Raw genomic sequence first — 17,436 nt, 5'->3', positions numbered from 1 at the left:
TCCTTTTGTGTCTGGCTTCTTTCACTCAGCATAATGTTATCAAGGTTAATCCAAGTTGTAGTGTGATCAGAACTTCATTTCTTTTTATGGCTGAATAGTATTCCATTATATGGACATACCACATTTTGTTTATCCTGTCATTCATTGATGGACACTTCAGTTGCTTCCACATTTTGGCTATTGTGAATAATGCTGTGATGAACATTGGTATACAGGTATCTGTTTGAGTTCCTGCTTTCAGTTCTTTGGAGTATATACTTAAGAGTGGAATTGTCAGGTCCTACGGAATTCTATGTTTACTTTTTTTGGGAATTGCTAAGCTGTTTTTCACAGCAACTGTCTCCATGTATGAGAGTTCCATTTTCTCCATTCTCTCACCAACACTTATTTTTTTTTTTTTTGTAATATATATATATTCTTTTCTTTTTTCTTTTTAAAATAATAGCCAAACTAGTGTGTGTGTGGTGATATCTCATTGTGGTTCTGATTTGCATTTCCCTAAAGGCTTTGTTGAGCATCTTTTCATGTGCTCATTGGCCATTTGTGTCATTTTCTTTGGGGAAATATCTATTCAAATCCCTTGCCCATTTTTAACTCTGTGGTTTTCTTTTTGTTGTTGAGTTGTAGGAGTTCTTTATATATTTTAGGTAGTACATCCTTATTAATATATGATTCAAAATATTTTCCCCAAACAATGTTTAAATAAATTTAGAGTGAAATGCTCGGGGTTGGTGAGGGGGAGGGTTGGGGGATATGGTATGTATGAATTTTTTTCTGTTTTGTTTTTATTTCTTTTGAATACATGCAAATATTCCAAGAAATGATCATGATGATGAATATGCAACTATGTGATGATATTGTGAATTACTGATTATGTATGTAGAACGGAATGATCAAAATTTATGAATGTTTGTGTTTGTTTGGTGTTTTTTGGTATTTAAAAAAAAATTTTTAAATTAATAAAAAATTTTTTTTCCCCAATTCTGTAGGTTGTATTTTCACTTTTTTGATCATGTTCTGTGATGTACAAAAATTTTTTTTTTTTTTTTTTTGGGCTCATGAACAAAGTGGTCATGGTGGTACTGCGTGATGTACAAAATTTTTAACTTTGGTAAAGTTCATGTTGATTGTCCTTTTGGTGTCATGTCTATGTTTCCATTGCTGAATTCTAGATTCTGAAGATTTTCCCTTAGGTTTTCTAAGAGTTCTGTGATTTTAGTGTTTATGTTTATGTCATTTTCCCTTTGTTGACATTACTGAACTTTTGGGGGTTCAGTGTAAATCAGCTCGTTATCCTAACCGTTGACTTTGGATTCACTTTTTAGGTAAATCAATTACCACTTGTCCATCTGTTTTCCAGCTTCTGTAATTTTATTGCAATTGTCATCTCTTCCATATTCAAATTTCTTTGGCCTTGTGTGTTTGTACTCTAAATTCTCATTGTTGTTGTTCTGAATTTTTTTTCTGAGAGAGAGTAGAGTGCTTTAGTCTGCAATTTTTAAGCAAGAATCTGCTCTTATTTCTATTTTTAAATTTTGAACAAACACTAAATTTATAATAAAATATGTTACTTAAAAGGAAGAAAGGAAAAGAACTCAGTCTCCCATTCCCCAGCTTGTAATGTGATTGAATAGCATTTACATAGCAGCCTTGAACCATGTGATAGTTTCCCAGTAAACAGTGGTTAGTTACTAGTCATATATTGCTTCTTTTCCCACCAACTGTTTTCAAGGAACACCTTTTACTAGATTGTAAATTATTTTTGGCCATATCATATATCATGTTCCTATGATTTTTGAAATTAAGTTATCAGAAATATCAGAAATGATTTGAGATATGCTTAATGAGAATTATATTTTATTATCTAATTTTATAGGTTGAAGAATGCCTCATCTGATGTAAAACAAATGCTTAAAAGTGAAACAGACTTGGATTTTGCTGTTGATCTCAGAAAGAAACTCCATAGAGCTAAGAAAGAAAAATTAGAAATAACGACCAAATACAATGCCGAGGTAGAATTTATTTTCCTCTCAAATAATTTTAAAGGTAGAATTTTATTATTTTAGATTCAATTCATATTATGAACTTCATGTTTATCCTTTATTGCCATACCATTCTTGTGTTTAAAAAAGTAAATATAATAACACAAACAGATGATTTTTGTATAATGGAAAATGTGTAGGAATTTTAAAGTAAAAATTTAATGAATTATGTTAATTTTTAGTTCATCTTATTATTGTAATTAATGGTTTCAGTTTGATTATGAATATTAATTGATGAATGTGTTTGATTATTAAAGAATTTGTATATGTCACATTTTTGAAATCATAGTATAGTTTCCTTTATGGCTTTAAAATTTCTTAAATAAGATTTGAGTATAGAATTTTTAGTCATATGCAATTATTAAATTATCTTTGTTTTTTGTTTTATTGTGTCACCGTATCTTTTCCTTTAATAGGACGTATATTCCATATGCATATGTATCTGTGTATATTTCAAAGATAGTAGTTATCTTTCCCTTCTGAGATGATTCAGAAAATTATATGTTCATATGTTTTCTGTCATTGTTTGATTCTCAGTATTCTTAAAGCTCATCTTGGACATTGTTGTATAGTAAAATGAACATCTGGAGTTACATAGATCTGGATTTAATTCCTGGCCCTTCCATTTACAAGATATATGACCTTGGTCTAATTATTTATGTTAAGAATCTTTGTTTTCGTTTTGTGAAATGCTGGTCCTAAAGGGTTGTTCTGATAATTTAATGACATAAATTTTGTAGAGTGCCTGTGCATTGTAGAAATAGCTATCATTTATTGGGGAATTCAGTCCATTAACATTAAGTGTTATTACTGTTTGGATAATATTTTCCTCTACCATTTTGCCTTTTGTATTATATATATCATATCTGACTTTCCTTTTTTCTACACTCTTCTCCATACCTGTCTCTTCTGTCTTTTCGTTTCTGACTCCAGTGCTCCCTTTAGTATTTCTTGCAGAGCTGGTCTCTTGGTCACAAATTCTCTCAGTGACTTTTTGTCTGAGAATGTTTTAATTTCTCCCTCATTTTTGAAGGACAATTTTGCTGGATATAGGAATCTTGGTTGGCAGTTTTTCTCTTTTAGTAATTTAAATATATCATCCCACTGTCTTCTAGCCTCCATGGTTTCTGCTGAGAAATCTACACGTCTTATTGGGTTTCCCTTGTATGCGATGGATTGTTTTTCTCTTGCTGCTTTCAAGATCCTCTCTTTCTCTTTGACCTCTGACATTCTAAGTAGTAAGTGTCTTGGAGAACGCCTATTTGGGTCTAATCTCTTTGGGGTGCGCTGCCCTTCTTGGATCTGTAATTTTAGGTCTTTCATAAGAGTTGGGAAATTTTCAGTGATAATTTCTTCCATTAGTTTTTCTCCTCCTTTTCCCTTCTCTTCTCCTTCTGGGACACCCACAACACGTATATTTGTGCGCTTCATATTGTCCTTGAGTTCCCTGATACCCTGTTCAAATTTTTCCATTCTTTTCCCAATAGTTTCTGTTTGTTTTTGGAATTCAGATGTTCCATCCTCCAAATCACTAATTCTATCTTCTGTCTCTTTTTTTTTTTTTTTTTTTTTTAAGGAAAGACAGAGAGAAGGAAGGAAGGAAGGAAGAAAGGGAAACATCTTTAAACACTTTCTTGTTTTTTTTTTATTGTATTTTGTTTCTCCGTTTTTTGTTACATGGGCTGGGGCCGGGAATCGAACCGAGGTCCTCCGGCATAGCAGGCAAGCACTTTGCCCGCTGAGCCACCGCGGCCCACCCCTATCTTCTGTCTCTTTGAATCTATCATTGTAGGTATCCATTGTTTTTTCTATCTTTTCTACTTCGTCCTTCACTTCCATAAGTTCTGTGATTTGTTTTTTCAGTTTTTCTATTTCTTCTTTATGTTCAGCCCATGTCTTCTTCATGTCCTCCCTCAATTTATTGATTTCGTTTTTGAAGAGGTTTTCCATTTCTGTTCGTATATTCAGCATTAGTTGTCTCAGCTCCTGTATCTCATTTGAACTATTGGTTTGTTCCTTTGACTGGGCCGTATTTTCAACTTTTTGAGCGTGATCCGTTATCTTCTGCTGGCGTCTGCACATTTAGACAGATTTCCCTGGGTGTTGGATCCAAAAGTTTGGAAGATTTTTCTGTGAAATCTCTGGGTTCTGTTTTTCTTATCCTGCCCAGTAGGTGGCGCTCGTGGCACACGTTTGTCTGTGGGTCCCACCAGTAAAAGGTGCTGTGGGTCCTTTAACTTTGGAAAACTCTCGCAGTCCGGGAGGTTCGCTAGCTGAAGCGGCTTGGAAGAGTGCCAGCCGACCCGGGGTCCGAACGCGGGGAGGGTCGCTGGCCGCCGCAGCCCGGGAAAGCGCCCGTCCGAATTTCCTAGTCGGCCCGGGGTGCCAAGCGTGACGGGAGGGCGCCAGCCGCAGCGGCCCGCCTGGGAGAGTGCACTTTCCCGGGGAGTCATGGTTTTGGAAGGGCCCCCCCGTCACCGTTCTCCGCGACCTGGGGATTTCCGATCCAATTCTCTGTTGGTCTGGGGGGTTGCGCGTGGTGTGGGCGCTAGCCGCTGCAGTTTGAGGGGACCGCCTGTCCAATTCTCCCAGCCGGCCCAGGAAGGGGGAAGGGAGTGACTCCGGCCGCTTGCCTCCCCGCCCGGTGAAGCCCGCGCCCCTCGGCGATCTCACCAGAGCGCGTTCCCTCAGCCAGCCAGCCATTCCAGGATGGGGTATGCTGTCTTTTTTATCTCTGTCGTGGCTTTGGGAGCTGTTCTGTATCGTTTCTACTCCCCTAGTAGCTGTCCTGGAGGAGAAACTAAGATCCGCGTGTCTTACTAAGCCGCCATCTTCTCCGGAAGTCCCGCTATCATTTATTGAGTTATATTTAAGCCATGTGATTTCTTATCCTTTTTGGTCTATCCAAAAGGGCAAAAAGTTCCTATCCTTTTGCTCTTCTGTCTGGGTAACCTTTTAAATTTCCCTAAATGGAACTATTACTTGTGGTTTTGCTTTCCCATGTGTTGCTTGTATGGATATCTATATGATGCATAAGAATAACCTCCAGGATAACTTTTCTACTCTATTTGAAATCTCTCAGTCACTGATGCTTTATTTTGTCTCATTTCTCTCTTCTCCCTTTCAGTTGAGAAGGTTTTCTCAATCCCTTGATGCTAAGTCCCAGTTCATTCTAGGATTTCTGTCCCACGTTACCGGAGAGGTTTATACCCCTGGGAGTCATGTCCCATGTAGACAGGGTGAGGGCAGTGAGTTTGCTTGCTGTGTTGGCTGAGAGATAGGCCACATCTGAGCAACAAAAGAGGTTCTCTGCGAGTGATTCTTAGGTCCAATTTTAAGTAGGCTTAGCCTATCCTTTACGTGGATGTTTCATATGAACAAACCCCAAGATTGAGGGTTTGGCTTATTGATTTTGTTGTCCCCACTGCTTACGAGAATATCAGGCCTTCTCTGAATGGGAAAGTTGAATTTTCCTCCTTTCTCACCATTCCCCCAAGGGGAATTTGCAAATACTTTTTTATTCACTGTTCAAATCACTCTGGGGTTTAGATGATAGCACTTTTTAATAATTGTACTGTTTTTAAAAAGTTTTTATTAATAAAACCAATCAACATACAATATGAACGTTCTTTTTTCATCACATAGTTGTATATTCATCATCATGATCATTTCTTAGAACACTTGCATGAATTCAGAAAAAGAAATAAAAAGAAAACAGAAAAAAAATTCATACATACTATTGTAGTTTGCTAGCTGTTGGAATGCAACAAACCAGAGACGGATTGGCTCTTAATAAGAGGGGATTTATTTTGTTAGTTCTTCAGAGGAAGGGCAGCTAACTTTCCACTGAGGTTCCTTCTTATGTGGAAAGGCTTAGGGTAATCTCTGCTGGCCTTCTCTCCAGGCCTCTGGGTTCCAACAACTTTCCCTGCGGTGATTCCTTTCTGCATCTCCAAAGGTCTGGGCTGAGCTACAAGTGCTGAGATGAGGTATGCTGAGCTGCTTGGGCTGTGCTACCTTGCACTCTCTCATTTAAGCACCAGCCAATTAAGTCAAACATCATTCATTGCAGCAGGCACGCCTCCTAGCCACTGCAGATGTATTCAGCAACAGATGAGGTTCACGTACCATTGGCTCATGGCCGCAGCAACAAAACTAGGTGCCTTCACCTGGCCAAGTTGACAACTGAATCTACCTACCACACAAGGATATCCAGTGTCAGCAGTGTTATTCAACATTCAGCTAGTTTGGCAGTTCCTCAGAAAGTTTCTGAACTTTCAATTCGATTTCATTGGTCAATATATCTATCCTTGTGCCAGTAACATGCTGTTTTTTTTCTAAATGTGATTTTATTGATATATAATATATACACATACCATATAATCATCCAAAGTATACAATCAATGGTTCACCGTATCATTATATAGTTATAAGTAGGCTTAGCTTGTCCTTTGTAGGAATAAGTTTCATATAGGAAAGCACAAAGATCAGGTTCAGCCTATTATATTGGTAGTCCCCAGTGCTTATGAGAATATCAGGGATTCTCCAAGTGAGGAAGTATAATATTTTCACATTTTCCCCCAATCCCTCAAGGAGGCTTTGCAATTATGTTTTCATTTCCTGCCCAGATTACTCTGGGATGTAATAGGACATTGCACCATCCTGTACAAACCAACAAGATATCACTCCCTATTCAAGGTCCCATGTAATTATAGTGTCTGAATAAACTGACCATACAAGATAAATTAGATAGTATGCTACAGAAAATATAAATTTGGTGTAATATACTTTAAAATCAGAAAGTATGTGTCCTCCAGCTTTGTTCTTTTTCAAGATGTTTCTGGCTATTCAGGGTCCTTTACCCTTCTGAATAAATTTGATAATCGGCTTTTCCATTTCTGGAAAGTAGGCTGTTGGAATTTTGACTGGCATAGTGTTGGATCATTAATTCACTTTGGGTAGAATTGACATCTTAATGATATTTAGTCTTCTAATCCATTAACACGGAATGGTATTCCATTTATTTAGGTCTTTGATTTTCATTTATTTAGGTCATTACTAAAAGGCAGTGTTATGTAGTTTTCTGTCAGTTGTCAATGTAAAGCCCTTCACATTCTTGATTCATTTATTCTTAGATATTTGATTATTTTAGTTGCTATTGTAAATGGGATTTTTTTTTCCTGATTTCCTCCTCAACTTGGTCATTAATAGTGTTTAGAAACATTACTGATTTTTGCATGTTGATCTTTTACCCTACCACTTTGCTGAATTCATTCATTAGCTCTACTAGCTTTGTTGTAGATTTTTCAGGACTTTCTGTATATAGAATCATGTCATCTGCAAATAGTGAAAGTTTTACTTCTTTCTTTCCAATTTCGATGCCTTTTATTTCTTTTCTTGCTTAACTGCTTTGGCTAGAACTTCTTATATAATGTTGGATAATACTGGTGACAGTAGACATCCATGTCTTGTTCCAAATCTTAGAAGGAAAGCTTTCAGTCTTTCACTATTAAGTATGGTCTTAGCTGTGGGTTTTCATACATGTTCTTTATCATGTTGAGGACCTTTCCTTCTATTCCTATTTTCATAGGTCTTTTTAGCAAGAAAGGATGCTGAATTTTTCTCATGCCTTTTCTGAGTCAATGGAGATGATCATGTAGTTTTCCCTTCCTTTTGTTAATATGACATATTAATTGATTTTATTTTTTTTTAAAAAAATTTATTAATAAAACCAATCAACATACAATGTGAACATTCTTTTTTTCTCACATTGTTGTATATTCATCATCATGATTATTTCTTAGAACATTTGCATCAATTCAGAAAAAGAAATAAAAAGAAAACAAAAAAAATCCATGCATACCATACCCTTTACCCTCCCTTTCATTGATCACTAGCATTTCAATCTACTGAATTTATTTTAACATTTGTTCTCCCTATTATTTATTTTTAATCCATATATTTTGTGCATCTGTCCATAAGGTAGATGAAAGAAGCATCAGACACAAAGTTTTCACAATCACACATGCACATTGCGAAAGCTACATCATTATAAAATCATCTTTAAGAAACATGGCTACTGGGACACAGCTCTACATTTTCAGGCAGTTCCCTCCAGCCTCTCTGTTACGCCTTAACTAACAAGGTGATATCTATTTAATGTGTAAGAATAACCTCCAGGATAACCTCTCGATTGTTTGGAGTCTCTCAGCCATTGACACTTGATTTTGTCTCATTTCTCTCTTCCCCCTTTCAGTTGAGAGGGATTTCTCAATCCCTTGGTGCTGAGTCCCAGCTTATTCTAGGATTTCTGCCCACGTTGTCAGGAAGGGCCACACTCCTGAGAGTCATGTCCCACGTAGAGAGTGGGAGGGCTGTAAATTTACTTGTCATGTTGGCTGAGAGAGAGAGGTCACATCTGAGAAACAAAAGACGTTCCCTTGGGGGTGACTAATTTTAAGTAGGCTTAGCCTATCCTTTGTGGGGTTAAGTTTCATATGAACAAACCCCAAGACTGGGGGCTCAGCCTATTGCTTTGGTTGTCCCCACTGCTTGTGAGAATATCATGAATTCTCCACTTGGAGAAGTTGAATTTCCCCCCTTTCTCACCATTCCCCCAAGGAGACTTTGCATATACTTTTTAAATTCACTGTTCCAATCCTTTTGGGATTTATTGAGGCATCACTCTGGACAAACCTACAAAATCTCATGCCCTACTCAAGATTCCATGTTCAATTAAGCTGTCCACATAAGTTATAATAGGAAATGCACTCGTCAAAATATAAATTTTGTACCAAATAAACATTTTTTGCTTTAGTTTCACACATAAGTTAAAGTTTTAAAATATTAATTACCATTTCTTTTCAACACTCTGCATTATTGACATTCCTTTGTTCTTCCTCATGCAAAACATTTTTAAATTTGTACATTTAGTCACTATCATTATACACGCTAGGCATTCCTAGATTATACTATCTCAGTCTTTATCGTATATTTTTACTTCTGATGTCATTTGTGCCCCTAGGCCTCCTCCCTCTATCATTCTCATATTCAGCTTCATTCAGTGTTCTAGAATTATTGTATTACAGTTAGGTAGTATTGTGCTTTGACTGGGAGTTTACGCCATTAACATTCAGTGCTATTCCTGGAAAGCATTGCTGCAGCCCTTCTGTCCTTTGGTTTTTTTTTTTTTTTTTTTTTTTTCCTTTATTTTTTATTTTTTATTAACGGAAAGAAAGAAAAAAAAAAAGAAAAAAAAAGAAAAAAAAAGAAATTAACACAACATTTAGAAATCATACCGTTCTACATATGCACTCAGTAATTCTTAACATCATCACATAGATGCATGATCATCGTTTCTTAGTACATTTGCATCGGTTTAGAGGAACTAGCAACACAACAGAAAAAGATATATAATGTTAATATAGAGAAAAGAAATAAAAGTAGTAATAATAGTATGTCCTTTGGTTTTTATATGTTATATCTTTTTCTTTTGTCTTTTGTTTCCTTTATTGCTACTTCTCTTTTTTGTATAGTTGATCTTTTGTGATGTATCTAACCGATCCCTTTCTTGTTTCTATTTCTGTATATTTTTTGAATACTTTCTTTGTAGCTACCCTGGGTTTATATTACCCAACTATTTTGGTTTGCTAAAGCTGACAAAATGAAGTATACCAGAAATGGGTTGGGTTTTATAAAGGGGATTTATTAACTTACAAATTTACAGTTCAGAGGCCATGAAAATGTCCAAATTAAGGCATGAGCAGGATGCTATCTTCTCTGAAGACCAGTTACTGTAGAGCTTGGGGTTCTCTGTCAGATATTATGGCACATGGCAACATCTGCTCGTCTTTCTGGGTTTTGTTGCTTTAGATTCTTGCTTCAGTGTCTTCGCCTCTGTTTACTGTGTGTACTCTCTTAGCTCCTCTGGGGCTTTTCTCTAAACTTCTCTGGAGCTTTTTCTGTGTGATTCTTTTAATTTCAACTCTTAGCTTCTCTATGTTTTATCTTTTTATAAAGGACTCAAGTAAGAGGATTAAGAGCCACCTTGAGTGAGGTGGGTCACATCTCAATTGAAATAATCTAATCAAAAAGTCTTCCTCACAGAACGGGGAAAAATTCAACTTCCCCAAGTTGAATTCTTGATATTCTGACAAGCAATGTGATATTCTGACAAGCAATGTGGACAACCAAAGCTGTAGGCTGAGCCCCCAGTGTTGGGGTTTATTCATATGAAACTTAACCCCACAAAGAATAGGTCAAGTCTACTTAAAGTCTAGGCCTAAGAGTCACCCCCAAGAGAGCCTCTTTTGTTGCTCAGATGTGGCTCCTCTCTCCAGCCAACACTACGAGCAGTCTCACCACCCTCCTCCTCTCTGCATGGGACATGACTCCCAGGGATGTGGACCTTCCTGGCAACGTGGGACAGAGATCCTGGAATGAGCTGAGACTCAGCATCAAGGGACTGAGAAAAACCCTAGAATGAGCTGAGAATTAACATCAAGGGATTGAGAGAACCTTCCCGACCAAAAGGGGGAAGAGTGAAATGAGACTAAGTGTCAATGGCTGAGAGATTCCAAACAGAGTCGAGAGGTTATCCTGGAGGTTATTCTTATGCATTAAGTAGATATCACCTTGATGTTCAAGATGTAGTGGAGAGGCTGGAGGGAACTGCCTGAAAATGTAGAGCTGTGTTCCAGTAGCCATGTTTCTTGATGATGATTGAACAATGATATAGCTTTCACAGTGTGACTCTGTGATTGTGAAAACCTTGTGTCTGATGCTCCTTTTATCTACCATATCAACAGACGAGTAGAACATATGGAATAAAAATAAATAATAGGGAAACAAATGTTAAAATCAATTTAGTTTGAAATGATAGTGGTAAATGAAAGCGAGGGGTAAGGGGTATGGTATGTATAATCTTTTTTTTTCTGTTATCATTTTATTTCTTTTTCTGTTGTCTTTTTATTTCTTTTTCTAAATTGATGCAAATGTTTTAAGAAATGATGAATATGCAACTATGTGATGATATTAAGAATTACTGATTATATATGTAGAATGGAATGATATATTAATATTTTTGTTTGTGTCTAATTTTTTTAATTAATAAATTAAAAAAATGCTTATATAAAAAAGTCCTCCTCACAATAGGTCTGTGCTCACAAGAATGAATTAAATTGAAGACCATGATTTTCTGGTTGTACACAACGCTTCAAACTACCACAACAACCTACATCTATAACCTACTAATTGAAAAGATACCAACTCGGCTTCAATAGCAAGCATGTTCTCTGCTCCCATATCCCTCTGTTTCTCCTCTTTGTGTTGGTTTTGTCCCACTTTAGTATTTTATATTTTGCATGTACATTATCAGGAAATATGCCTTTTTCTTGTTTGTTTTCTGACTCGTCGGAATTAAAGAGTAGCGTTGTATGATGAAGATACAGTACTGTTGAGTTTTGCATTTAATGTTTTATTACATTTACTGATGTTCTTCATTTCTTCACACTACCCCCAGCCACTGTCTCTCTTGTGTTTTCTTTTCAATCTGTAGAACTCCCTTTAGTAATTTTTGTAGGACAGGTCCTTTGATGAGAAAATCTCTCTGTTTCTGTTTATCTGTGAATATTTTACCCCCCCCCCCCCCTTTTTTTTTGCATCGGCAGGCACCAGGAATTGAACCCAGGTCTCTGGCATAGCATGCGAGAATTCTGCCACTGAGCCACCATTGTTCTGCCCTCTCCCTTATTTTTGAAGAATAGTTTTGCTAGATAAAGAACTTTTGGCTAGAATTTTTCTCTTACAGTACCTTAAATATGTCATACTACTGCCTTCTTGCTGCTATGATTTCTGATGAGAAAGCGACACTTAATCTTATTGAGATCCCTTGTGTGTGACAAGTTGCTTATCTTGCTGCTTTCAGAATTCTCTTTTAGCTTTGACATTTGACATTCTGTTTAGTATGTGTCTCAAAGTATGCCAATTAGGATTTATTCTGTTTAGAGTATGTTGTGCTTCCTGGACTTGTATGTTTATGCCTTTCATAAGATTTGGAATATTTTGAGTCATTGTTTCCTCAGATATTCTTTCTGCCCATTTTTCCTTCTGGGTCACACATAACATGTATGTTTGTATGCTTCGTGTTTTCACTCAAATCACTGAGACACTCCTCAGTTTTATCCATTCTTTTTTCTATCTGTTCTTCTGACTATGATTTTGGTTGTCCTGTTTTGGTTGACTGTATGTTCTTCTGTCTATTCATATCTGCTTTTTGTTGTATGCCTCTAGTGTACTTTTAGTTTCCATTATTGCGCCTTTTATCCCCATGGTTTCTATTTTTATTTTTAAACCTCCAAATACTTCTTTATGCTTATGCATTGTCTTTTTTAAATACTCTTTGCTCTTTATATTTTTGTACATCTCCTTGAATTGATTTAAGAGATTTGTTTAAATATCTTTCATTAGTTCCAAATTCTATGTCTCTTCTAAAGTTTTATTTTTTTCCCTTGAATAAGCCATATCTTTCTGTTTCTTAGTGTATGGTTTTTAATTTTTTGCTGATGTCTAGACATCTGGTTATCTTGATGAGTTAACTCTGAATGTCAGTTTCTCCCTCTTGACTAGGGTTTTATTGTTGATTGGCTTTGTGTAAGTCTCTTCTTTGATGCTTGGTTCAAATTATTCTCGACCTTTAACCCATGTTTAACTGTTCAGATTTTCTCGGCTCTTTATCAATTTCTTGCACTGGATATGTGGTATACTTTTTAAGATTGTACTTTTTGTGTAGTTGTTTTACTAGCAGGAGAAAGCTTCCTTTCCTCTGTTCCTTTTCAGGGAATCTTGATCTGTTCAGTTTGTTTTTATACAGAGTTTTTCCTCTAGCTCCTATGGTTTGTTTAAATTCTCTCCTTTACTCAATGCTCTGTTCTCCTTTTACTTTTTAGCTCTGAGACCCATCCTGTCTTACAGTTGTTCAGTTTGAATCCCCCTCCTCCATCCCCCACATTTTTTTCCCTGTGAGGTGTTTCCTCTTCTTGTTTATTCCCTGTTAGAGTATCCTGCCTCTCAGAGTCAATGGGCTCAATCCAGAAAAGTGTGTCATCCCAGAAAAGTTCATTTTGCCTTTAAGTCTTCTAACCAACAGAAACTGGATTGGGTGAGTGTACCTCTTGCCAACTGTTTTATTGTGGTTTCTCCCCCAAGCCCCTCCCCCGTCTGCCCTGGGAGACCCCCCCCTTTTTTTTTTCCCTTGGAGCCCTTTTATAAGTAGCACTACTCAGTGGCTTGTGTTCCACCCTTGAACTCTGCTGAATTGTGTTGCTGTGCCTGGATATTTGTGCAGTTCTAATTCACTGTTATGAGTGGCTCTATAGTCTTTGTCCGTGGGGGAGGGACCTGTGTTGCTTCCTCTGAGTGACTCCAAAGCTATATGGGACTGATGTTGGGAAATGGACCAGGCTCCAGGATGGAATTTCCTACCTGATATTTTTCTTTTTCTTTGATTTAGCATTTCTGGATTTCCTTTCCAGGGTCTACTGTCCTCTAGAATTCTAAGTAAGTGGGTTTTGTCCATTTATTCACTGAATCTCTGGGGAGGTGTTTTTGGGGCCTGTCTTAATGTCACTGTGCTGATGATGTCATCCCTGGGGCTGATAGTTTGATTTTAATATGCTGTTGTGTGGTGGGTTTATTCTTTTTGGAGTTCATTGAGTATCTTGGATATTTATATTCATGTGTTTCATTAAATTTGAAAGTTTTCTGCCATTATTTAATTGAATAATCTCTTTGTCACTTTCTCTCTTTCTTTTCCTTCTGGGATTCCCACAAAGTATTTATTGATTTGCTTGCTGGTTTCCCATAAGTTCCTCAGGCTCTGTTCACTTTTCTTCATTCTTTCTTCTTTCTGCTTCTCAGATTGAATTATTTCAATTATATTCTCTTTAAGTTGTCTCATTCTTTCTTCTACACATCTCCTATCTGCTTTGTACCACTCTAGGGAATTTTAAATTTCAGTTATCGTGGTCTTCACCTCTGTTTGTTTCCTTTTCATAATTTCCATTCTCTATTGAAATTCTCTTTTGTGTTCATCTATTGTTTTCCTTATTTGCTTTAGTTTCTTTGCCCATGTTTTTCTTTTACTCCTTGAAAATAGAAACAGTTTTAAAGATCTTTGGTAATTTTTATTTTTACTATTCTCTAATTAAAGCATTTCCTTCATTTATTAGGTGCTTGATTAGTTGATCATCTGTTTAAGCAGCAAGCTTTATTATTAGCAGTGTTTTTTTTAAACTTTTTGTTGCATAATACAACATATGTACAAAGCAAAGAACTAAAAAAGCAATAGTTTTCGAAGCACTCTATAACAAGTAGTTAGAGGACAGATCCCAGAATTTGTCAGGGGCTACCATACGATCCTCAGATTTTTCCTTCTAGCTGCTCCAAAGTATAGGAAGCTAGAATGCTTAACTATTGTTTTATCATCACAGTTGACTTTTTTCTTTTATGAAAAATAACATATATACAAAAAAACCCTATAAATTTCAAAGTACAGAACCACAATTAGTTGTAGAACATATTTCAGAGTTTGGCATGGGTTACAATTCCACAATTTTAGGTTTTTACTTCTAGCTGCTCTAAGATACTGGAGACTAAAAGAGATATCAATTTAATGATTCGACATTCATATTTACTTGTTAAAGCCTATTTTCACTGTATAGCTCCACTATCACTTTTGATCTTTCTATCCCTCTCTTTAGGGGTGTTTGGGCTATGGCCATTCTAAATTTTTCATATTAGAACTGTCAGTTACTAATATGAGGTAGAGAGATGGAACTGTCTGATCTTCTGGAGAGGCTAAGCCCTCTAGGTTTCAGGACTTACATGGACCAGGTCCCATCTGGAGGTTGTAGGTTTCTGAAAGTTACTCTAGTGCATGGAACCCTTGTGGAATCTTATATATTACCCTAGGTGTTCTTTAGGATTGGCTGGAATGGTCCTGGTTGGGGTTTGGCAGGTTATGATGGGTAGCAATGTCTAACTGAAGCTTGTGGAATAGCAACCTCCAGAATAGTCTCTCAACTCTATTTGAACTCTCTCTGCCACTGATACTTTATTGGTTACACTTCTTTTCCCCCTTTTGGTCAGGATGGAATTGTTGATCCCACAGTGCCAGGGCCGCATTCATCCCTGGGTATTATCTCCCACGTTGCCAAGGAGAGTTTCACCCCTGGATGTCATGTCCCACGTAGGGAAGAGGGCAATGATTTCACTTGCAGAGTTGGGCTTAGAGAGAGTGAGGCCACATCTGAGCAACAAAAGAGGTCCTCCAGAAGTAACTCTTAGGCATACCTATAGGTAGTGTAAGCTTCTCCACTATGTATATAAGTTTCACAAGAATAAGATTCATGATTGAGGGCATGGCCTATTGATTTGGGTATCCCTAAAGTTTGACACAGTATCGAGGGATTCCCTGATGATAAGATTTAATAGTTACATATTCTTTCTCCCATTCCTCAAGGAACTTTGCCAATACTTTTTGATTACCTGCTTAATATATTCTAGGATATATCCAGGCATTACAAGAATCTATAGGATTAATGGACCTCTTTCTTATTCTGGGCTCCCTGTGTTTCAATTGTTCAAATGACTAGCAGTGTTTTTTTTTTTTTTCATTCTGGTATTTTTTTTTCTATATTGATATGGAAAAACCTTTAAAATATAATGAAAGAAAAAAGCAATTGTAAAACTGCACATTCATTTCTATTAATCAGTAATTATCATTATATTATAATTACATCTAAAATGATCAATGAATTTACAATTAATTATATAATAAATCTATATTGATTTTTTTATTTTTTTATTTTTTATTAATTAACGGAAAAAAAAATTAACCCAACATTTAGAAATCATACCATTCTACATATGCAATCAGTAATTCTTAACATCATCACATAGATGCATGATCATCATTTCTTAGTACATTTGCATTGGTTTAGAAGAACTAGCAACACAACAGACAAATATATAGAATGTTAATATAGAGAAAAGGAATAAAAGTAATAATAATAGTAAAAAAACAACAAAAACAAACAAACAAACAAACAAAACCTATAGCTCAGATGCAGCTTCATTCAGTGTTTTAACATGATTACTTTACAATTAGGTATTATTGTGCTGTCCGTTTTTGAGTTTTTGTATCTAGTCCTGTTGCACAGTCTGTATCTCTGCAGCTCCAATTACCCATTATCTTACCCTGTTTCTACCTCCTGCTGGACTCTGTTACCAATGACATATTCCAAGTTTATTCTCGAATGTCCGTTCACATCAGTGGGACCATACAGTATTTGTCCTTTAGTTTTTGGCTAGACTCACTCAGCATAATGTTCTCTAGGTCCATCCATGTTATTACATGCTTCATAAGTTTATCCTGTCTTAAAGCTGCATAATATTCCATCGTATGTATATACCACAGTTTGTTTAGCCATTCTTCTGTTGACGGACATTTTGGCTGTTTCCATCTCTTTGCAATTGTAAATAGAGCTGCTATAAACATTGGTGTGCAAATGTCCGTTTGTGTCTTTGCCCTTAAGTCCTTTGAGTAGATACCCAGCAATGGTATTGCTGGGTCGTATGGCAATTCTATATTCAGCTTTTTGAGGAACCACCAACCTGCCTTCCACAGTAGTTGCACCATTTGACATTCCCACCAACAGTGGATAAGTGTGCCTCTTTCTCCGCATCCTCTCCAGCACTTGTCATTTTCTGTTTTGTTGATAATGGCCATTCTGGTGGGTGTGAAATGATATCTCATTGTGGTTTTGATTTGCATTTCTCTAATGGCCAGGGACATTGAGCATCTCTTCATGTGCCTTTTGGCCATTTGTATTTCCTCTTCTGAGAGGTGTCTGTTCAAGTCTTTTTCCCATTTTGTAATTGGGTTGTCTGTCTTTTTGTTGTTGAGTTGAACAATCTCTTTATAAATTCTGGATACTAGACCTTTATCTGATATGTCATTTCCAAATATTATCTCCCATTGTGTAGGCTGTCTTTCTACTTTCTTGATGAAGTTCTTTGATGCACAAAAGTGTTTAATTTTGAGGAGCTCCCATTTATTTATTTCCTTCTTCAGTGCTCTTGCTTTAGGTTTAAGGTCCATAAAACTGCCTCCAATTGTAAGTTTCGTAAGATATCTCCCTACATTTTCCTCTAACTGTTTTATGGTCTTAGACCTAATGTTTAGATCTTTGATCCATTTTGAGTTAACTTTTGTATAGGGTGTGAGAGATGGGTCTTCTTTCATTCTTTTGCATATGGATATCCAGTTCTCTAGGCACCATTTATTGAAGAGACTGCTCTGTCCCAGGTGAGTTGGCTTGACTGCCTTATCAAA

General features: G+C 36.5%; 1 protein-coding gene across 16 annotated transcripts in view; it reads left to right on the top strand.

The window, feature by feature from the left end:
* Nucleotides 1-17,436, top strand: part of CCDC171 (coiled-coil domain containing 171) — a 576,357-nt gene that overhangs the window by 46,070 nt on the left and 512,851 nt on the right. For 15 of the 16 annotated variants that reach the window (XM_077148117.1, XM_077148129.1, XM_077148126.1 and 12 more), the window contains one exon: nt 1,877-2,012. In XM_077148117.1, the coding sequence (XP_077004232.1) occupies nt 1,877-2,012 (136 nt within the window). Of the gene's footprint in view, nt 1-1,876; nt 2,013-17,436 lie in introns of those variants that run through there. The other variant, XM_077148131.1, reaches the window with a different exon arrangement.

This window comes from Tamandua tetradactyla, chromosome 2 (genome assembly GCF_023851605.1).
Source record: "Tamandua tetradactyla isolate mTamTet1 chromosome 2, mTamTet1.pri, whole genome shotgun sequence".
NCBI classification, from domain to species: Eukaryota; Metazoa; Chordata; class Mammalia; order Pilosa; family Myrmecophagidae; genus Tamandua; species Tamandua tetradactyla.
This window is presented reverse-complemented; position numbering and strand designations above follow the sequence as displayed.